This window comes from Bos javanicus, chromosome 25, assembly GCF_032452875.1.
Source record: "Bos javanicus breed banteng chromosome 25, ARS-OSU_banteng_1.0, whole genome shotgun sequence".
Lineage (NCBI taxonomy): Eukaryota > Metazoa > Chordata > Mammalia > Artiodactyla > Bovidae > Bos > Bos javanicus.
The window spans coordinates 35,978,302-36,000,441 of record NC_083892.1 but is presented as its reverse complement, the minus strand read 5'-3'; the positions used below and the strand labels follow the sequence as shown (position 1 = coordinate 36,000,441).

Sequence of the window (22,140 nt, the reverse complement as noted above, 5' to 3'; positions counted from 1 at the left end):
AGCATTCTTGCCTGGAGAATTCCATGGACGCAAGAGCTTTGTGGGCTACAGTCCATGGGGTCTCAAAGAGTTGGACACAACTGAGCAATTAACACACACACACACACACACACTTGAGGTATTCTGTCATGCTGCTGCTGCTAAGTTGCTGCTAAGTCGCTTCAGTCGTGTCCGACTCTGTGCGACCCCATAGACGGCAGCCCACCAGGCTCCCCCGTCCCTGGGATTCTCCAGGCAAGAACACTGGAGTGGGTTGCCATTTCCTTCTCCAATACATGAAAGTGAAAAGTGAAAGTGAAGTCGCTCAGTCGTGTCCGACTCTTAGCGACCCCATGGACTGCAGCCCACCAGGCTCCTGTGTCCATGGGATTTTCCAGGCAAGAGTGCTGGAGTGGGGTGCCATTGCCTTCTCCGATTCTGTCATAGTGGGACCTAATTCTAACTAATACAGCTTCCCATCATACTTAGACTAAAATCCCAAATTCCTTACTGAATGAAGTATGAAACATTTAACACCATCAGGTCCCACTCCAGCATTATCTGCCGCCTATTCCTCATCACACTCCAGGCACCGTGCATTTTCCTTTCTTTATAAAAATAGTAGAGAGAGGTCACATAGACCCTTTTCCTCCTTATTTTACTTTTAAAAATTTCTTTATTTTTGGCTGCTCTGGGTCTTCCTTGCTATGTGCAGGCTTTCTCTAGTTGTGGCAGCCGTAACTACTCTCTAGTTGCCGTTCGCTGGCTTCTCATTGCCCTGGCCTCTCTTGTTGCAGAGCACTGGCTCTAGGTGCAAGGACTCTAAAGTCTGGTCTCAGTAGTTTTGGCACAAAACCTTAGTTGTTCCTCATCATGTGGGATCTTCCCAGACCAGGGATTGAACCTGCATCCCTTGCTGTAGCTGATGTATTCCTTGGACTACCTCTACTTTCTTTTTTGCTGCTCTCACACACCAAGCTGCCTCATGCTTTAGGGCCTTAGCACTTGCTTTTCCTTCCGCCTGGGTTGCTCCATTTCATAACTGACTTCTTTTTTGTTACTCAGGTCTTAGCTTAAACATCACTTGAGTCAGAGATGGTTCCCTAATCAATCTAAAATACCCAATGAGTCATTCTCTTTTACAATACCTTGATCCTCTCCAATCATCAGAGCTGATGATTCTTTGTTTATTGTCTGCCTCCCCTACTAGAATGTAAGCTTCACGAGGATAGGAACTTTGATTGGTTGGTTTACTGCTGTACTCCCAGGATCTACAACAGTGCATTAACCTAGTAGACTACTCAGTGAGTGTTTGCCAAATGAACACTCAAATACTGTTTCACGGATAGAAACATTGCGGTAAAATGTAGGGTTTCCAAAGTCACACGTCCCAGATCAGAAATCCGTCGTGTGACGTATACCAAGTGGTACACTAAGACTGTCCGTAAAATGAGATTTCCTACATCAGAGTAGGATTTTAAAAAGATAAAAAGCGTTGATAAAGCAATTGCTCTCCTCCTTTCCTTTGAGCGTTCCCTTCTTTTCTTCCACCTCTTGGCCTCTCATTTGGCCACTTCCTTTCTGAAACTAGTCCTTTGAAATTTAGCGGGAATTAACATCATGCGCCAGGAGGGCCACAGCTGCGCAAGCGCGGGACACCACTCTTTCTCGCGCGCTATCTTTGCAGCTTCTACAGCCAGTCAGAGTTAGCGTTGGGGCCAAAGTTCCTAGGACTCACCAATCGTGTGTGGGAGGCGGGCCGCCCTGGAGGCAGTGGCGAGAGGGGGCGGGAACAAGGAGAGAGCACGCACGGTTCCCGGGGCCAGGGTCTCTGCAGGCCAATCCGAGAGGCCTGAGGTCTGAAGGCAGTGGGGCGTGGCGTTGGTGGCTCCCGCACCTCGAGGCCGTCCAAAGCCGAGCCAATCAGAATGAGGAGGTGGAGGCGACTAGCCAATCAGCGTGCAGAACAGCGAAGCAGGGAGGGCGGTGCGGGTTGAGGAGTCTCGCACCGATGCCGCCGGCTCCCTAGGTTCTGTCAAGGGAGGCTGGCGTGCGGAGGCGGCTGAGGAGGCGGGAAGTCGGCAGTGGTTGAAGGGGCGATTGCTGACTTGCGGGGAGAAGGTCTGAGGGGTTGAGCAGCCATGGTGATGGCGGCGAAGAAGGGCCCAGGGCCGGGTGGCGGGGTCAAGGCGGAGGCGGAGGCGGCCTCGGAGGTGTGGTGTCGCCGGGTGCGGGAGCTGGGCGGCTGCAGCCAGGCCGGGAACCGCCACTGCTTCGAGTGCGCCCAGCGCGGGGTCACCTACGTGGATATCACCGTGGGCAGCTTCGTCTGCACCACCTGCTCCGGCCTCTTGTGAGTGGACCGGCATGCGGAGAACAGTGGGGGGAGGACCGGGAAAAGAGCGGTGGAGAGTCGGCGTTGGGGACATCGGGACCCAGGGCGAAGGGCCAGAGCCGAGGTCAGGGGCGGCGGGGTGGCCTGAGACACGACACATGTGCCGAGAGGGTCGTCTGCTGCAGAGGCGTCAGGGGGAAGGGAAAGGATCAGGGGCAACAAGACATGATTAGAGTCGCGATGCAAAGGAAAGGAAAGACAGCGTGAGAACTGCAGAAACTCCCTAAAGGAGGGGGAGCGATCCGAAAGTGGGGAGAATTGAAGGAAACTGGGGTGGGGGTGGAGGGCCACAGATTTAAAGGGCCAGAGAATGACAAACACCCCCAAGGGAGCTTCGTGTAGATGGAGGGCCAACAGGAAAGACTCAGTTTGACAGCACAGTGATAATGTTAGGTAAAGGGCCATGTTCTAGTGTTCAGGAACAGATCCTAATCTTTCAGGACTTTGGAATGCTACCCAGAGGGAAATTTCTTACAAATCTGAGAGATGAATGCTGATGGGTTGCCCTCTTCAGAGAACTTAACTTTTCCAGAGGTTTGGGGATCTGGATGAGCCATCCTTAACTGTAATAATTTACACTTTCAAGTTCCTTGTTTCCACAGCTTATTCCTGGTAGTAGCATCTAGCAACTCTTCTAGATTGGGGCAGGGTGGGGGGTCCCCTTGTATAATATGCAGTGCTACCCTTGGCACTGTATTTGGTCACACTTGAGCTAATTTAGAGCCACAGTTCTAGCCTAGATTTCTGGTTATATGGTAAAGTTCTTTTTCCCCTTAGGGAATTATTATTATTAGATGCATGTCTAAAATTTGATACCAAGCCTATATGTCTATCTTTATAAGTTTAACAAGGGATTTATTTTTACTTTTTTAGTATTAATACATTGGTTTGGTTGGTTTTTATTTTAACTAGGAGTGCCTTCCTTGTTTCTTCTTTCACCTTTAGGAGCCAAGAAGGGAGCAGTATTGTTCTTGGGTGACAGATGGGAGAACAGAAGCAAAGAGAGGTTTAGTAACTTATCCAATGCCAGATGGGGGTTGCTGTTTTCAGCATTTGTTGCCATTAGTTATGATCATGGCAGACCAGAAATGAGGATCCAGGTCCCCTCATACAGTTTAGGATTATTTCTCTATTTGGTTTTTACCTCCTTTACCAAACTTTTATGTTTTGATCAACTTTACTTGTATGTTGTGAGGATAGACTTGACTTTGGTGTAAGTAAAAGTTTTGTGGCTCTTGGGACAGTGGTTTAGAAAGCAAACTGGAGTTTGTCAAAAGTTGATATAGAGGCTCAAATGGAGTAGGAGAATGGAGACTGAAGACTGGGACAAAATATTGAAGTATTTTGAAGAGAATAGGAGCAAAGTTTAGGACTATTTATAGGGTAAAGTAGAAAGAGCATATTCCTGAAGATCCTGTTATGAAAAGGCAAATCCAATTACAGACTCAGTAGAGAAGTAAAAGGAAGCAGGGGGATAAAACTGATGGCAGATCAGAGTGTAGGTCCCAGGAAGAAAATGTCAGGAACAGCGTCAGTTCATTGCCATGGTTAGCTGCCATGGCATGAAACCTCAAACATTGAATAAAGGGCAAGTACTGACATCATTATTTTCTAGACCTTGGTTTAAAGTATCCCATAGACAACACTTCATTTCTATAATGAATATCCCTCAACCAGGACAGATGGAGGGCCAAGGGATCTGGCTCACATTTACAACCTGGTTTCTTTTGCTGGAAGAGTTAACTCTTTAAATGTCATTGCACAATTTTAAGTGTCATTGCACAGAACTTTACCACTTCCCGCTGTGGTCACTGTTGATCTCACTGGTGAAAAGTCAAACACCTGCGATCTGGACAGACACTGGGTGACAATGACGTAAGGATTGGTTACTGTAACAGAGAGGCCTGTCTCTTGTCTGCAGCGTGTATATGTCCAGCTAGGGGCTTAACTCCTCAGGAACTGAAGTTCCTATAGGACCAATGGTGGGGGCTCCCAGCACACCCCGCCTTTTTTTTTTTAGTTTCAGAACAATTTAGAAAGGACATTTTTTGCTTAGTATTTTGGTAAAGCATTATAAGAATCACTTGCACTGATTCTCAAGGTGGTAGACTTTAGGGAACACATTTTGGTGGCTGGGAAATGAGAAGTTAGGCCAATCCTTTGTTATCAGGAAGTGAGGGGACAGTGAAAGGTCAAGAAGCTGGACCAATAAATGAAGCTCAACTGTGAAGGCATGTTGAGGTTATAAAGAGAGAAATATCGAAAGAAACTCCACAGGAAAGCCGTAGTTGCCCTGGCTGCGACCATCAGACTGGATTCTGATGGTCCTTCTCCTTCTCCTTTCCAATTGGAGTTGTAATTAGCATAGAGTAGGGCAAAGCGTGGAAAGCTTTAAAAGGGATCTTCACAAAGTATTACCTGTGTCCCTTGATGTCCCTTGGGAAGGGCTGGGAGCTGGCAGGTGGGCCACAGGTAGAATGTGAGGTGGGGCTTGCTGGCTGCAGTGTGAAGAGGGGGCACACAGCCCAGGAGATGCTGAAGAGCCATGTCTCCATGGTGATCCACACACCAGTTAACATCTTAAATCCACATGGTTGATTGCCTACAGATTAGGATTTTGTGGTGGTAGGAAGTGAAATCGTAGTAGTAGGCCAGTAGCTTGCACATTCAGTCAGTAAGTCAGTCAGTCAACAAATATTTGTTGAGAGTCTCTGAAGCCTCAGACACCAGTTTAGGCACTGGAGATATGGTAATGAACAAAACTGACAAAGTCCCATCTTCAGGTGGCCTGAATCCTAGTGGAGGCCGTGGCCCTAAATAAATCATCAAACATATAAATGCAGGTATTGATAAGCGCTATGAAGTAAACTATAGCTCAGCATAGGCTAGAGACTGATGGGAGCTCGTATTGAGGTAGCATAATGAAAAGAGAAGAAAGATTCTTTCTTAATATAAAGGGGATATTGACATATACTTTAGTATAGGTAGAGAAAGGAGACAGCAGGATTGGCTTTCTTCTGAAAGCTAGTTTTCTGTTGAGTGTGTTACAAATATATCAACCACTTAGGGGGATGGAGTGTTCTGGGGGCAGTAAGCTGAACTGCCAGGGTTCCCATCTGGCATGATGGACTGATACAACAAAGTTGACAGTTGCAGCCAAAGTTGAATCTCCTAAGATCTGAAGAAAAATTGAGATTGGACTGGTGGTGGGTAGGTATGAATATGCCTTCCTGTCTGCATGTGCGAGCTCATTCTTGCTGTTTTTTTAAATGAGACATTTTTTTTCTCATCTCTAGCAGAAACCCACAGTGTTGGGTGTGGGGGCCTGAGAGAGAAGCTGCTAGCTTCTCCCGTTGCTAAATTTACATACATGCTGCCACAATTGTAGGTCCCAAATTTGACCTAGTTTTATTCATTTGGTTTTCTTCCAATACCTAATTTCCCTAACCTGGATATAGATCCTTTTAATCTCCCCAATCTGTTCATGCGCTCGCCTGTTTAGTTATATTTCTAACTCTTATACTAGAAGATGAGTCTGCCATTTGAAGCTCAGGAGGGGTAAAAATTGCCCCTGAAAAGGATTTCTTTCCAGAGCAGTGCCTCAGTGTTCTCTCTTGTTCCAGCTTGCTTGGATGCCTCAATGGATAAAAATGGATAAACCACTTTTCTTGAAAAGGAAATAGATGGCGAGGCCTGAGATCTCATTGGCATCTAGGCTAGGCACCAGTTTTTCAGCCAAGTATGTGACATGTTTCCTTGACCTGTCTGTTTGGATCTGTCCTTTAATCCATCATTCAGGTCTCAGTAACGGATATTTATGTCTTCTACCTCTTTATATCTTTACTCTGACAATGGGATTAAGTCAGGATTTAGATGGACAGAGCTCTGGACTGGGTGTCAAGAGATGAGCTTGACAGCTCTTTCTTTGTGATAAGCTGCTACCCTCATGGTACCTTAGTTTCCCTGTCTGCCTCACTAGTAGCTGTTTCTAACTGAAACACTTTTATCTCCATGGAAGGAAAGGTATAATATGCTGTTCAATAATTCAGTACTTTTCCATCTATCGGGGTTGGAGAGGGGATGTATGCCTGTATGCCCTGCCCTTACTTTAGGCTGTCCCTCCATCCCCTTGCACTTCACCTTTCAAATTCACTTCTGCTGGGCAAGAGGGACAGAGTCTCTAAAATTACAGATTGAGGCACTTTATCACAGAGGGCCCTTGGAGAACTTGAAAAGCTCCTAAGAAAATAATAAATTACCAAAGGGATGAGAAGAAAGCGGGGGGATGTGAAAGGTCTGAGATTGAGCCTAAAGAGGAAAGTAGCTGCTAATATCAGATTCAATGTGTCTCTGTATGAAGGCAACTGTTTATTATTGTCACTGAGGAAGAGCTTCAGGAAATGGGTCAAAGCAGGGAAATTTCGATTGGAAGAAATTCCCTAAAATTAGTGAATTGACCCCAGAGCAGGGTAGTGGGGGAGCCTTCCTAAATAGGGACTCTTCTTGGCAATGTTTGGGTCCAAGGTAAGAGCAAACCTGATTTAGCTGAACCTGGCTCAGAGGCAGAGAAATGGAATCCCAGGGGCAAAGAAACACAGTCTAGGGTAGATTCATTTGAACACAAATATTCAGAGGTAAGGAATGCCCAAGTTTAAATCTGGCACAAATGAAGGAACTTGGGTGCTGGGTGGAACTGTTTTTTTCCACTGTCGACCTGGCAGAACTTTCTTATTTGAGTAGCTGGGCAGGTTTTAGGCTTTTATGAAGCAAGATAGAAGCAAAATATGGGCCAGTTTGAGGGTGATGACCACAGAGAAACAAAAGTTGTGGTATTTGCAGAAATAGTAGTATGCTTCTAACAGAAGCCAAAAGGAGAGAGAGAGGCAAAGAGAGAGGATTGGACAGACTAGGATCTCTGCAAGTCACTTCACTTGCCAAGCAATTCTGAGTACTTCAGAGAGTGATTCAGAGTACTCCAAATGCCGTTTATGTGCCCTGTGTAAAAGAAACTGAAGTAGAAAAAGGCTGAAGGCTTGAGCCCTAGTAATGTCCTTGCTTTCAATTAGAAAAAGTTGCCCTATTCTGGGCAAATACCTTTATCTATTTCCCCAGCTCCTCCTGGTTAGAAATAACAGAATATATTTGTTGTGATAACCAAAGGGCAGTGCCTCCTGCGAGCTCTCACTTCTTCTTTTGGGGCGAACCTGAGAGTTATGCTGGGGAGACCAGCTGCAAGTTGGAGAGTCAGTGTGTTTAATTCCAGGCCAGTGCTTCCCATCTGGCCCCAGTGCATGACCCTGGTATGTACCAAGTAACACACAACACTCCTAGATCATTTGCTTTCAGCTCCCGAGGGGAGAGGGGCTCTCGTTTCTAACTTGCTTCTCTCAGCCAGCAGTGACCTCTCTGTGATTCAGAGACAAATGCTCTGACTCATGGGCTGTGTAACTAGGCCCTCTTCCTGGGCTGCGGAGTGTTACCTTGTAGACTCTCCCTGCCCCCAAACCATGGCTCTGGTTATACATAATCCAGTCTACAGACATCAAGGTCAGAGCAGTGCTTTTTGTACTGTGCTATGGAAACATCCTGTTCCATCAGATTCCTTAGGCCCAAAGCACCTAAATCACTTCTTTTCTCTGCTTTGCCTTTATCCTGTCTCCACCCCCTCCCTGCTCCCACCCCCCAAACCCCTCCAGTCCAAGCTCAGCCATAGGAAGTTCTGTTCTAAGCATCTCCTCTAGATTGATGAGTGGGTCAAGTTCCTCCCCCCACCACCCAAGGAAGCACACCTCCCTGTTTACACTTTGCTAACAGTTCCTGGTTGTCCTTTCAGGAAATGTCAATGACCTTTTTTGTGATAGGCTTAGAATCTGTTTTTCTAGTGTAAACATAATCCATTTTACTTTTCCCACGACCATTTGTCTTCCTTCGATGCTGCGGCCTGGTGCCACACGCTCCCTGATCTGGCTGTGTGTGCCTGCTGCACTGGGAAGCACCCTGGTCCAGACTCCCCTGGCCCCTTCTTGGAAACAAGTGCCTGGTGATCAAGGACCAAGTCCTGTAATTTTTGTATCCCCCACAGTGCCTTCCACAATGCCTGGTATTTTATTTAGCAGAGTAAATATTTGTTAGTGGGAGGTGGCAGGGCAGCCCAGGCTCATAGGAACAGAGGGCTCTGTCTACTCTGCTGAGAACTCAGAAAGGCCTGGCACTCCTGGGGCAAGGGCATGGAGGCTAAGGTGAGAAAGGGCAAAGGAAAGAGTATCAAAGCAGGGTGTCTGGACTTTGGAACAAACAGAATCCAGCCACTGCTGAGAGAGGCTTAGGAGGAAAAACTGGAATCTCTCTGAAATGCAATCAGAAGACAGTCTTCAGGTCAAATCAAGTTTAAGAGCGATTGTTTGACACTGAGTTACAGAGCCTGGCTCTTGGTTTTCCCTGCTCTCATCTTTCCTCAGGGCATCTATCCTCTTTGATATTGCTTATCTTTTAAAGGGTCATTTTGAGAACCATCCAAGTCTAGTAGCAGAATTGCTGAAAATGCCCCCAGTTGTAGCCTCCAGCGTCCTTCCTGTCCTTGGTTAGAATCCCATAAACGGTAACCTATCGTCCGGAAGAGCAGCTTCCCTTCACCGTTTACCTCGCCCCCTGTCATCCGTCTGCTCTCCCACCGGGGCTGCCTTCACTTACACTAATCCACGCTGCCGTTCTGCCCAGCTCCCGGGATCACCTTTGTTTGGTGTGTGCACTTGGAAGCTCGGACGTGTGCTTTCTCCACCTTTCCCAAGATTTCTATCTGGTAAATTCTGTTTACTTTCCTGAGGGTGTCAGTCAAGACCCTATGCTAAAGTTACTTTTATTTTCACGTCTTGCTTTGCCCATTTTTTCCGGGGAGTAAAAACCCAGAGGCCTCTCAGCTGGGACTGTCTTTCACGCATACACCCGTGGTCTTTCACTCTGGCCCCAAGGTCCAGTTTATTTGTTTTGGTTCAGCTACTGGTGTTTTAATCTGTTGAGGGTGGTAGATTTAGAGCAAAACTGAAGGTAAGCAGAGGGGAACCTCTGAAACCATGCCTGGCTTAGCCCCACGCTTCCGTTAGAACACTCCGGAGGGGAGCTGAGTGGGAGGAAGGAAGCCGGCTTGGCTGTAGTCTCCACGGGGCATCTGTGGGCAGAGCTGGACTCCCAGGGAGTTAACAGAATGAAAACACAGGGCTGGCACAAAAGCATCCCTACAGGGTACATGTTCCTGACTCCTGCCCGTCTCGTAGCTCACGGTTGAAGCTGACTCTTGCTTCGTTTCAAGATCTAGAAGTGCGAGCAAAGTCTGGAGTATTTCTCTTCCCAGAAATCACTTCCTAAGAGAGGGACGCCCTCCATCCCTCCACCACATGGCCTCCTGCGTAGAGCAGAGGAGCAGCAGCCAGCCTAGGGACTCTTTTTGTCTCCAAATTTTATGCGTTGGTATTATCAGGAATATCAGGGGCCTTCATTTTTGCATTTCCTCCTGCTTGAAAGATTTGTGTCTCTATGGATTCTGGGACCCTGAGCATGTGCTGTAGGCCTCAAACAATGATGAAGCAGGAAGTGGGAAATGGTCACACACCTGAGTTCCCTGAAGTACCCCTCAGCCTGAACATTCAGCTGCCGGGGTCTGAGCCAAGAGGCGGCTCTGGATGGACAGGCTCTACCTTCTTCTTGGGAGTGACTGGGGTTCCCTGTCTCTCAGGAGAAGCCTCCAAAACATTCTGGCCGCCCTTCTTTCCTTGAATTAAGAAGTAGCTTCAGTCAGAGAGTTTCATTTACATGTGGTTTTATCCTGTCCCCTCCCTTTGCTCCCATAGGAAGACCTGCAGTGCTAAAGGCATTCATTCTGCTTCTCTTGTGTTCTGTTTCGCCCTCACAGGAGAGGCCTGAACCCCCCTCACAGAGTCAAGTCCATCTCCATGACGACTTTCACTGAGCCTGAAGTCCTGTTCCTGCAAGCCCGTGGAAACGAGGTGAGCTGCCACTGCCGCAATGATTCCAGGCTGTACTTGCCCTGTCTGTCAGCAGAGTTTTGCCTCAGATCACAGGAAAGCCCCTACAGTTTTCGGTTAGAGTTTCTCTTATTTTTTAGTGTGTAAGGTATCTTACCATATATACATGTATACATTTACAGAATCTTAGTTATACAAATTAGGGTTTGTCTGGGCCCCTTGTTGGAAGAATCAGGGGAAGGCGCAGTCTCTGTTGGGATGACCCTTGAGGGAGAGATGCTCCACAGTGATGAGCGTTCAGAGTTGACTGGGCGGCCCCTCTGAGCAGGAGCTCCTGGAGCCAGCTCTGCTGACTTAAGCCTCGGCAACTGGGTGTAAGCCCATGTCTTTACTTGAGAGTACGTTAAACCCCTTCTCCAGCTAAATCTGCTGGTGGGAAGATTCCAACCTTGGTGTGAGCAGTACTCCTTTGATGAGCTTACTTGGAGAGTGCAAACAAGAGCCTCTGGAAGCCACAGCTCTGAAGATTGCTCCTGACCCCACCCCCATCCAAATTTAGTTTCCCTTAATTCTCATGACCCTGTACTTTCTTTCACAAGACGTGTCACCATGTGTCATTATAAATGTATCTGTATTTATCTGAGACACTTTCCCCATTAGATTATCAACTCTGCGCGGACAGAGATCATGTTTGTTTTGTAGTTGTACCCAGATCCTCATGTGGCGTCCACGCTCCATAAATGTTTACTGATGGGTGAGTTGGAAATGGTATGATTCCCACTTCACACTTTCTGCCCCAAGTCCTCTGTCACTCGACTTCCTCCCTTTAGGTTTGCAGGAAGATCTGGCTGGGTCTTTTTGACGCTCGGACATCTTTAATACCAGATTCCAGGGATCCTCAGAAGGTGAAGGAATTTCTCCAGGAAAAATATGAAAAGAAGAGATGGTAAGGAGGAGGAAAGAGATTACCCTAGAGACACGTGTCCAAGACACTTCATCTTATGGTCCACTTTCCAGAGCTGAACTGGGGCTTCTTTCAACGGCTAGACGAGGGTTGAGTCTGTTCCACTCAGATTCAGTTAGGACTGAATTCTGACTTCTAAATAATAAAGGTACAAGAAAGGACAGTTTGCTCTTGGTCACTGACCCTACAGATTTGATATCCCCCTCTGGGGAGACAGAAGACTGTGTGGAGGGGAGAGCTAGTCTCCCCAACTGTGGAGTGTGGACTAGTTTTTATAGCTCAGATGATCTCACAGAGAGAGGTGGCTGGCTAAGAGCACATGGCCTCTAGATTTACTTGTCCAACCCATGTTTTATAGGTGCCCTTTTTTCCTGTGGGGAAACAGCATCTCTGTTCTCTCTTGCCTTTTCTTCCCTCACATGCCACTTCTTGTTCCATCTCTGGGGGGTGTGTATGGTTGGGGATAACTATGCGGTGAAGAAGAGAATGCAGAGAGCGAGGAGACTGGTGTGGGCACAACAGCATTCTGTAGTCCCTCCTGGGAGTGTCCTTGGGATTAAAAAAGATACATCCCAAGTAGAGACCACATCCACTGGAGTGGAAGGGGATTTTATCAGAAGTCCCAGGAGCCAGCAGGGTAAATGCTGAGTGCTTAGAAGATGAAGTGGCAGAGAAAGAAGAACCTGAAGACACGCCCAGGAAGTAAAAGGGGGCCCTTGAGTAGGAAACTGGAAAATAGGATCACCTGTTGGTCAGCCTGATTGCAGATTGTTATTATTTGAAACCAGATGGTTTGACCTGTCAGAAAGAGGAGGGAGAGGTGTGGGGAAGCCCAGCACAAGCCAAAGCAAACCAAACAACATGCCTGCAGGAAAATAATGATCATCTGAGAGTAAAGGAGAAGCTCAAGTTGGGCAGAACTCTCCTGTGTCGCTCAGATTCCTTTAGTTCAAAAAAGAGAATCAGTAGGGAAAATAAGAAAGGACTTTGCTATAACCTGTTTTCTCAAGCACTTAAGCTGAGCAAGGTCCTCGGTTTCAAGGTTTCACCCCTCCTCTCTGCCTAACTATTCTTTCTCCAAGGTATGTCCCCCCAGACCAAGTCAAGGGGCCCACTTACACCAAAGGCAGCACCTCCACCCCCGTCCAGGGCTCCATCCCAGAAGGCAAGCCCCCCCGCACACTTTTGGGGGATCCTGTGCCGTCTCTCTCAGCTGCTGCCTCCAACTCCAGCCAGGTAACGCTCAGATCTGCCCTTGACATTATTATGGGATTTGGGAGACAGGGGTGTCAGTTTCCTAAATCAAATCCCCTGGACTTAGCAGATGATCATCCAGGAGGTGTGGATGGGTTCTCAGCCCTGCTGAGACCTAGGTCTTAAATTTCTCACCTTGGACTTGTGTATTTTGGAAGAAAGAACCCAACAGGAAGTGGTATTTAGGGAAGTCAGAGTATCAACTTCAAACCCGACCACTCCTCCAAAGAAAAACAGGGGCCAGGACACTGCTTCAAGCAGCTCCAGGGGCTGCTGCTGGGTGCCGTCCCTAGTATCTCAGGGTTACCTTGACTCATGCTCTAAAGTGTGTGGTTCTGGGACTGGCTGTCCTGAGAGGACAAAGGAATTAGGTATGAGAAGGGCTGAGGCAACCTTTCTGCCCAGGAACCCTCTTGGTTGAGGGCAGTTTCTCCTTCTCTTCTCTTTCCACTTGCCTATCTGGGGACAGCCAGGGGAGCCATGCAGGGGCCTGGGTCATGACTGGGATTCCAAATGCTATATGTACTGCCTTCTTCTCCAAGCCTGTCAGTCAGCCTCGGACGTCCCAGCCCCGGAGCTCTCAACCTCCTCCCCCCTCCTCGGTCAAGAAAGCCAGTACTGATCTGCTGGCTGACATTGGTGGAGACCCCTTTGCTGCTCCCCAGGTGGCACCAGCTTTTGCTGCATTCCCAGCCTTTGGGGGTAAGTGGGACTTGGGACAAGAACTTTTGTCCCCATCAGACACGGAATTTTACTTAGCTCCAGCTCTGCACAGAAGTGAACGAGATGGTGATTCTGAAGCATCACAGCCTGGAGGGTGAGGGTCAGATGAGTACAGCCAGGATTACATTAGGGAGTTTGACCAAAAGCATGACAGCGGGGGGCTCCTAGCCCTTCCTTTTAGATAACTGGAAAGAGCCTTTTTCTTACTTTCTCTCTAATGAAATGGGGCAAGGGAATTGTGACAGGTTCCATTTCCCTGCCCTCTTCCCGAAGATCAGCAGTAGCCAATAGAGGGTGGAACAAAGTGGTTCTCTAGTTTCGCTTTTTCTTTTTTAAAGCCCTTTCCCACAACAAAATTTTTTTCACACGATTCCACCCAAACTAGACCCTGACAAAAATGTTAATGCCTCATGGAGTAAGGATAAAAAGCGGGGAGTAAACTTGGAGGCTCTGAGAGCCTCTTTCCCTCTGCATGGGTCTGGCTGTCTGCCCCAGGCTCCTGCCAACTCCCTCTGAAGAGGGCCCTGTGGGGAGGCAGATGTCTCATTGAGTGGCTCTTGGCAGCTGTATGATACAGATTACATACATTTTATATATACATAACCTTCATATTCTCTCCACCTACAGGCCAAACGCCTTCCCATGGGGGCTTTGCCAACTTCGATGCCTTCGGTAGTGGCCCCGGCTCTTCTGCATTTGGAAGCATTCCTCCAGCTGGCCAAGCCCCGTTCCAGGCCCAGCCGGCGCCCCCAGGTAAGTTCTGCCCCTCTGGCTTCCTTTCTTTCTGGCCACTGCGTCCCATTGTCCACACCCGTACATCATCCTTCATTCACATCCACACCAGCCCAGAGAACCACACAAAGAGACGAAGCTTCAGGAAAGGATGAGAGGAGTCTGATGAGGTTCTTGTCAGGAAGGGGCTCTGTTGTTCTTTTTTTCTTTTTCATGTAAGGAAAATGGCTAAAAGCACAGCAGGAGTTGTGCGGGCTGTGTGGGTAGGAGGTTGCTGACTGGGAAGTAAGAGAGACTGAGACTAGAAAACTTGAGAATTCGGACCTGAGAATGGACATGACCTTTCCCCTAGAGGGCCCCCAGAGCAAGGGCTGGAGCAGTGTCCAGGGCAGTCTCCAGAAGGCCTCACCCATCCCTCTTAGAGCAGAGGCCTGCCCACTCCATGTCTCGGTGTTCTTGCTGTGTGAATGAAGGAGCATCTAAAGGCCCTTTAGGCACTCGGTCCCTCCCAAAGCTCCCAAATGACCGTCTCCGGAGCTTTCGGGCTGCCCCCTCCCTTTGGGCACCCTGCACACTGGAGGGCAGTTGGGAGCGCTGTGAGGACAGACATCTGGGGACAGCCAGTGACTGACTCTCTCTCTCCTCCCCACCGACCTGCCCTTTCCCTTCCCCACCCTCACCGCCAGCCAGTCGGATGCTAACTGGAAGTCACAGCTTTGGTAAGTTACTCCTCCCATCCCATAGTGACCCAAGGCAGGAGACTCTGTCTCAGACCCTCGAGCTTTGAGGTCTGGGAGGAACCCCTCAAATTTACCCTTTTTACAGGGGAGGCAGCTAGCGGTTTCCCTAGACATCAGTCCACAGAGAGGCAGAGTCCAGCCCACAGCACAGATTTCTGATTCTGCTCTGCCCACAGCCCCCACCACTTCCCAGCATGAACTGGTTGATTTTTTGTTTTGAATTTAATTTTTTGAATAGAACAAGAGGAGACATTTTATATTGACAGAAGTTAAAATTCACAACAAAATTCTCACATCGTGAACTTAATTAAAGTAACTGATGAGGTAGCCTGAAAATCCGTAAAGCAAAAACTATTAGAATGAAAATCTGATAAACCAACAGATAGAGATTATAATAGGTTCTCTCACAAAATTAACTGATGGAGTAGATGGACAAGGAAAGAAGGAAGGAAGGTAACCATCTGAGTAACACTTTAATAAGTCTGACCTAAGAAATACAAGTAGAACTTTATAACACAAATAAAGAATATATATCATATTATTTTCAAACATAATAACCCTTTTATAATTTGACCATATATATTAAAAAAGTAAAAGAATATATATATATAATTTGATCATACACTGGGAAACAAAATCTCCATAAATTCTAACAAGGAGAAGCTGCATAGGTCAGAGTATTCTATATGGTAAAAGATGACCTCAACAAAGATGTCCTAAAAAATGTCCCAAAACAATGTTTCGTGTCCTTAAAGGCATGAAGCAGATAGGGAGAGGATACATATTTACAACATGGAAACAGACAAAAAGCCAATAACCATAATGTGCCTTTCAAAATTCCTATTAATAAGAATAGAATGGCCAAGGGATAGAAGCAGGTAATACCCAGAAAAAAACATGAATACATCCTCATCCTGACTAATCAGAGAAAATACAATTATAAGAACTATATTCACACAGTTTTTAAAGATTAATAATCGCCAATACTGTGTGGGGAAATAGGTATGCTACTTTTAAGAATATAAATTGGTACCAGAATATACAATTTAGCAAGAGAAAAGTATTCCCAGGAATGGTACCTCAAAGGAAACAGCCTATGACAAGGTGGTTATAAAGGAGTCGTTCAGAAATGCATTCCTAGCACAACTGATTAAAGAGAGCTTAGGGGACTTCCCCAGCAGGCCAGAGGTTAAGCATCCGCACTTCCCACTGCAGGAGCTCAGGTTCGATCCCTGGTTAGGGAAATAAGATCCTGCGTACCGCGAGGTGTGGCCAAAAAAAGAGGGCTTATTAAAGGGGCTCTTTTAAAAGAGAGAAGGAGAGAATAAAGGTGTCAGCCCTGGAGCCATCGCAGGCTGAACCTGGGATGGACTTTTGGTCCAGTGTCTGCTCATCTCAAGAAACAGACAGTCCCCGCCCGACCCCAAGCCCGCCAGCCCCAGAGGTGCCCGGGGAGCACCCGGCTGTCATCTCCTTGAGGAAAGAAAGCTCTCCGTTTGCAGTCGAGGAAGCTGGCTCACCAGGCCGGCGCCCTGGCCCAAATCGAATGGCTGCTCAGGGGCGGATCCAAGTCACTTCTCGGCCCACCACGGTCACGAAGGGGTTTCTGTGAGGGTGACACGAGGAACCACTAAGGTTCGGGGAGACGTGGGCGTCTCTCCTGACGTGCCGGGTTATATTTTTATGTTTTTGAGGGGGAGGAGAAGGGGAGGCTTCTAAAAGTGCGGTTTCCTCTGAAACTGTGAGGAGGCAAGTCTACACACCCAGCCGCGCGGTCAAGGTGCCCACAAGCAAGCGCGCAGGTATCACCCGAGCCCCGGCCGCTCTGCCCTCTAGCGGTCGCCGGGAGGCACGCAGCTCCCGCTCCCGCTGCGAGGACGGCCGGCCAGATCCTCATTGCGAGGAGCACCCCAACCCGAGGGCCCAGAGTGGCGCTGAAGGGTCGGGCCCCAGGGAGGACAGGGAGCCGCGTCCGCTCGGGAGGTCCACGTACCTCGAGTCCGTCGGGCAAAGGAAGGGCCTGGAGTCTGAGAAGCCGAAGGTCCACCACAGCCCGGCTGGTTTTGCAGTCGTCCTCACTTAAGACCAGTGGGTGTTACAGCCCAGCGCGTGTCCCTCGGGAAAGCCCGGGGTGGGCAGGGAGAGGGCTGAGGAGAGCACTGTCCCCCGAGTGCCGACCCTCAGGAAGCAGCCCGTCCCCGGATCCTCGCGGCAGGCAGCCTGACTTCCCCACCGGATTCTCCGCTCGTCCACGTTAGGCCGTCCCATCAGGTGTGCCCAGCACCAGGAAGGTGTCCTTAACAGGGGTATCTGCACAAACGCGGCAGCCTCACTCTTGGGAAAAGGAAGCGCAGGGAGGTCCACAGTACAGTTCTGAGGCGCTCAGGACCCCAAACTTCACTGACAAGAAACCAGGGCTAAGGTTTGAGGGGGCCAGAGCGCAACCACATGGATCTGAGAACCTCCCTGGCCCTGCTTTTCCCTCCTAGCCCTGAATGTTAACTTTTCCTTTCCCTCTGTTTTTTGGCGGGGGGGGTGCTGTGCCGGGTCTTCCGTGGTTGAGGGGGGGGGGGGGCGCGAGGCTTTCTGTAGTTGTACAGCGTGTGGGCCTCGTCTCCACGTCATCATGGCCTGGGGGCCTTACGTGATAGACGTCTCCACGCTCTTGTGGCACGGGCTGGCTTACGTGTTGGACGTTTTCACGTTGTGGTGCCTGCGGGGCGTTGTAGTCTGGGGATCGTGTCTGCATCACCTGCATTGGGAGACGAGAGTCAACCTCCGGCCACCAGGAAACTCACTCCTGTCCCTCTCTTTACTCTTGTGTCGGAGGAAGTATCTTCCCTTGTGAAGGTTCCCTCTTGCCCCCTTCCCGCCTTCTGCAAGGCTTCGTCCCATGAACTTTCCTATCTGAATTTGACCTCCACTTTCTCCACCCCTGCTGGCATGTTCCTTTTTTCCCACAAATACATTTCAGGTTTCCCATCTTACAGAATGTTTCTGCAGCCTGACCCACGCTGGTCTCTTGTCTCATCTCCTCTCCACAGCCCTGGCTCTGGGAAAAGGAGGGAGCAGCCTTCACTTACTCATTTTTATTGTCCTATTTTCTTTGGTTTTTTTTTACTACACATTTTACGACATAGTATACATACTATTCTACACTTTGATTTTTCTTTAGCTAAACAGTACTGTTAGATTTTTTTTATCAGTACGTTAAGAGCTTCCTCATTCTTTTTTATAGCTGCATCGCTGTCCAGTTTATGTCTATACCATGATTTATCTACTCAGTCTCCTGTTAGTGAATATTTAGGATGATTCAGTCTTTTGCTATTAAACAGCACTGCAGTTGTGGGGAGGGGGGAGGGCATTGGTAAGTTATATCTGTAAGGAAATTTCCTGGCAATGGAATTGGTCTAATGGGGACCAGTTGACACAGAAGTAAAATACATCACTACAAATGTGTCAGGTGCTGGGAAGCAAAAGGAGAAGGTTCTAGGAGAGAAGAACCAGAATCAAATATTGGGGTCAGGAAGGCCCAAAGAAGACAGAGTTCACTGGCCCATGGGCAGTGCACCCCAGCTGTGATCTGAGCTTGTGGCATCAGAGAGGTCTCCCCAGAGGGGAGGATGCTGGCAAGGCTGGAAACCAATGCTCAGCACCTCCAGTGGCATCTGCATGTTCCCTGAGTCTCCCAAGTGACCCTGAACCTTTCTGCCCTTCACAGTGCCTCCCCCACCCCTACCTGCCGCTACATATGATTTATCCATAAATGGAAATTCTGCTTTAGGGAAAAGACAAACTTCTCCGTCTCATAAGGAAAAAATGGGAAGTGTAAGCCAAACTAGAGCAGGAGGGACAGTGACCTGGACAAGGAAGAACTGCTTGTCTTTCGGAGGTGGCAGTTTCCAGCACTAGGGAGACTAAGAAGGGCTGGGTGTCACGTTGCCTAGAATCCTCAGTGGGAGACAAGCCCTCCAGAACTGAGCGATCAGGGGAAGAACGGGCTGGCTCAGAGGACCCTGTTGGTGCCATCATGCCATCCCTCCCCTCCCCCTCCACTGCACCCCACCTCTATCCCTCCTCTGGCCTCTTCCCTCCTGTCTCACGCCAGCACCCCCTGTTTTACTCCTGTTCCTGCCCAGGGAGCAGCCAGGGAACTCCATTTGGTGCCTCTCCTCTCGCACCTGCTAGTCAGCCCAACAGCCTCGCAGATGTGGGCAGTCTCCTGGGGCCGGGGGCATCAGCTGGAGGCATCCCCAGCAGGTAGGTCCAGACGTCGGGGAGCTCACTCTCGGGCAGGAAAGCCAGCCAAGAAAGCCTGGCCTTGGTTATCCCACCCTGCTCAGCTCCTCCTGTCCGGCAGGATGGGGTCTGCACCTCCTGGTTCCTTGCCCAGCCCACCTCCTCGGAGCTGGGTGATGTGCAATGCTGACTTCTCTCCCCGTGTCACAGCATCTTTGGGATGGCTGGCCAGGTCCCCACGCTCCAGTCGGCCACCACTGGCGGAGGCGGCAGCCCAGGGCTTGCTTTTGGAGGTGAGTCTGTCGTGTAGAGACCCCGGGAGGGGATCTAAGGCCAAGAGGAAATTGAGGACTCTAGAGGGAGGGGGTGGGGAGAGATGCACACGGGGCTTTAGAGGAATGCTCAGTTATGATATTAACCAAACGGGAAAAAAATAACCAGCTCTTCCTCCCACCTCTACCCTATTCCACCCTGAGCAGCCTTCAACCCTTTCACCACACCTGCTGCTCACACCCAGCTGCCTTCCACCAACCCTTTCCAGCCCAATGGCTTGGCCACAGGTAAGCCTCCCAGACTATCCCCTGACGCTAGCTCTCTCCAGAGTCACCAGCCCAGGCCAGACCGGTTTAACTTCCAAGCCACTTAGTGGGCAAAAACTGGAGACACCCAGGTCACGGAATTTCAGAGTTAGAAAAAACAGCTTGCCTCTTCCCTGAGCCGGTTCAGAAGGGTTGACATTGACTGGTAGTGGTGGTGATGCTTTTTCCTCCAACCCTGTTTCCCCCGGCGGTCCAGCCTCCTCCCTTCTGTGTCCCTCCTGAAACCACGGCTCTGTTTCCTGCCCTCCTCAGCCAGAGTTTTCTCTCTCCAAAGTCATGCTAGTGTGCCGCCCCCTCCTTTTTTTTTTTTTCCTGGTTGTTATCAAAAAACCTTGAAGCCAGGGAGAGAACAATACTCCCTGCCAAGTTGACCCACGTGGCGGGCCCGACGCTTAGGGCTCTCGACCGTTACTTCATGTTTACAGGAGTCATGCCTAGGAGATAGGAATGGTCCCCGTTTCAGAGGTGAGAGTAACTTGCTGTGGTTTGTGCAGTATAAGAGGTGGCGGAAAGCGGACCCCAGTTCCGTGTTGTGCTTGCGCTCCTAACTAGCCTGTCCTCTGACCCACAGGCCCCAAGAGGGCGGGTTTGGCAGGGTGCGCGGAGGCCAGAGAGTTTCGTGCTCCTTCCGGGTCCTTCCACTAGGTTCCTCTGGGTAGGGAAAAACTAGCTTCCATTTCCCTATCTTGGAGGGACTTAGGAAGGACTGTTCTCCAGCCGACCTTCCAGAACCTCGCCTGTCTCACGTCCCTCCCTCCACAGGGCCAGGCTTTGGGATGAGCGGTGCTGGGCCAGGCTTCCCCCAGACAGTGCCACCCACTGGGGCTTTCGCCAGCCCCTTCCCAGCACCGCTCTTCCCCTCACAGACCTCGATGACTCAGCAGCAGAATGGTAAGGGGTTCAGACCAAGCCCTCCTTTCTTACCCTATTCTCACCCTTGGCTTCTGGGCGGGTCTGTGAATGTGTGAATATTAGGAATATGTATTAGGGAGCCAGACCTCTCAGCTAGTTCCATTTTGGACCAGCAGGGGGAGCCCAGGGAAGCAACAGACCTGCTTGTGTCCTCTGATTGTTCCACATGTTTATTCCCCACTTTGGAGAAGAGCCTGCTGGGCCCCCCGCCTTGGGTTGTAGTTGGGCCTGCCCGGCAGGGAGACAGGCGAGCTGGGCAGCACCCGCCTGAGCGGCGGGGCTCCTGTCAGCTGAATTTTTGCTCTTGCCTCCCAGGATCTTCCTTCGGAGACTTGGGATCCACCAAGCTGGGACAGAGGCCACTGAGTCAGCCAGCCGGCATCTCCACCAATCCCTTCATGGTGAGTGCGCCAGGGCAGGGCCCAGGCCTGGTGAGGGCGCGTGGCCTTTCACTCCGGGGGTTGGAGATGGAATCCTTCCAGGAGAAGAGGGTGATGTGGGGCAGGACGCATGCCCGTTCCTCGTGAGACTCTGCTTGGCCCAGCCAGGGATCCTCGGCCCTGACTTCATCCACCCTCCCCATGCCCTCTACTGGCCTCCTAGCTCCCTCATTTGCCCTCTTCCCTCCACACAGTCATTTTGAAGGAGAAAGGAGTCCTGAGCCACACGTCCTCTGTGGCCTCCAGCTCGTCCTCCCTAATTTAACAATTTGCGGTTGTTCTTTCTTTCCAGACTGGATCCTCATCAAGCCCATTTGCCGCCAAACCTCCGACCACCAACCCATTCTTGTAGCACTGTGTCCTAGGGGGGTCTGCTCTCTGGGGCCCCTCTACTCCCTGGAGCTCTGACGACCACTTGCCTGTGGCATTTCTGCGGGTCTGAGACCAGATGAGTCTTATTTTGCAGGGTAGGGGGCTGAGGGAGGCGGAGCCGCTAATGCTTTGCTTGGGGCTTGCAGATAAAAGGACAGCTTCCCAGGTCAGCCGCCCCCAGGTCTCCTTCCCTTCCTCCTCCAGCTCCCACCCAGGCAGGGGTGGGGCCCCAGAGGCGAGATGACAGAGCCAGGCCTAGAGGAGCCGTGGTGTTTTATTTTTCGAATTATTAACTACGATGACAGTAGTCCTCCTCTCGTGCCCTTAGCGCTCCCTTCACTCTGAACCCTGTCAGGGGAGGAAGCCGTGGGCATAGGCTGACCAGTGCTCCCCTGTGGGAACAACTCCCCAGTGCCCAGCTAGCTGATGCTGTTCTCCTCGTGGTCGGAAGCACTGTGGGGAAAGCAGGGCAAAGGTGGGGGGTGAGGCACAGAATGGTGATCAGACAGGCCGAGGAGGCCCTGGGGGACCAGCGTGCCCTGGCTTGGGCCAGCACCCCTTTCTCCATGTTCTCGCTTCCCCAGCTTCCTGCCACGTTCTGGGCACTTAGGATGAATCATTTCACCTACAGACTTACACACGCCCAACTGCCGTCAAGCACTTTAGTTAGCTGTGGTGTCATGTTTGGATACCAGTGTTTTATATTTATACATAGAGAATTTTCTAATATAGCCTATTATCTATCTATCTATATATATGCACACACACATATCCACACACAGCCATTCTCCCCTCCCAGACAGCTCTTCCAC

At 49.8% G+C, this 22,140-nt stretch overlaps 1 protein-coding gene across 3 annotated transcripts; it reads left to right on the top strand.

Annotated features, from left to right (window-relative positions):
- The first annotated feature begins 1,796 nt into the window (after positions 1 to 1,796).
- On the top strand, positions 1,797 to 22,038 carry AGFG2 (ArfGAP with FG repeats 2). Of its 3 annotated transcripts, XM_061402081.1 has the most exons (13): positions 1,801 to 2,332; positions 10,281 to 10,374; positions 11,184 to 11,299; positions 12,400 to 12,553; positions 13,114 to 13,273; positions 13,922 to 14,047; positions 14,713 to 14,745; positions 18,906 to 19,026; positions 19,216 to 19,298; positions 19,485 to 19,565; positions 20,367 to 20,495; positions 20,832 to 20,917; positions 21,249 to 22,038. In XM_061402081.1, the coding sequence occupies exons 1-13, from the start codon at positions 2,121 to 2,123 to the stop codon at positions 21,306 to 21,308; spliced, it is 1,455 nt and encodes a 484-aa protein (XP_061258065.1). In that variant the 5' UTR covers positions 1,801 to 2,120; the 3' UTR covers positions 21,309 to 22,038. The 3 variants fall into 3 exon arrangements, with proteins under 3 accessions (XP_061258067.1, XP_061258065.1, XP_061258066.1); XM_061402083.1 differs by lacking the exon at positions 20,367 to 20,495 and having other exon boundaries at positions 1,797 to 2,332; XM_061402082.1 differs by lacking the exon at positions 14,713 to 14,745 and having other exon boundaries at positions 1,802 to 2,332.
- The last annotated feature ends 102 nt before the right edge of the window (positions 22,039 to 22,140 follow it).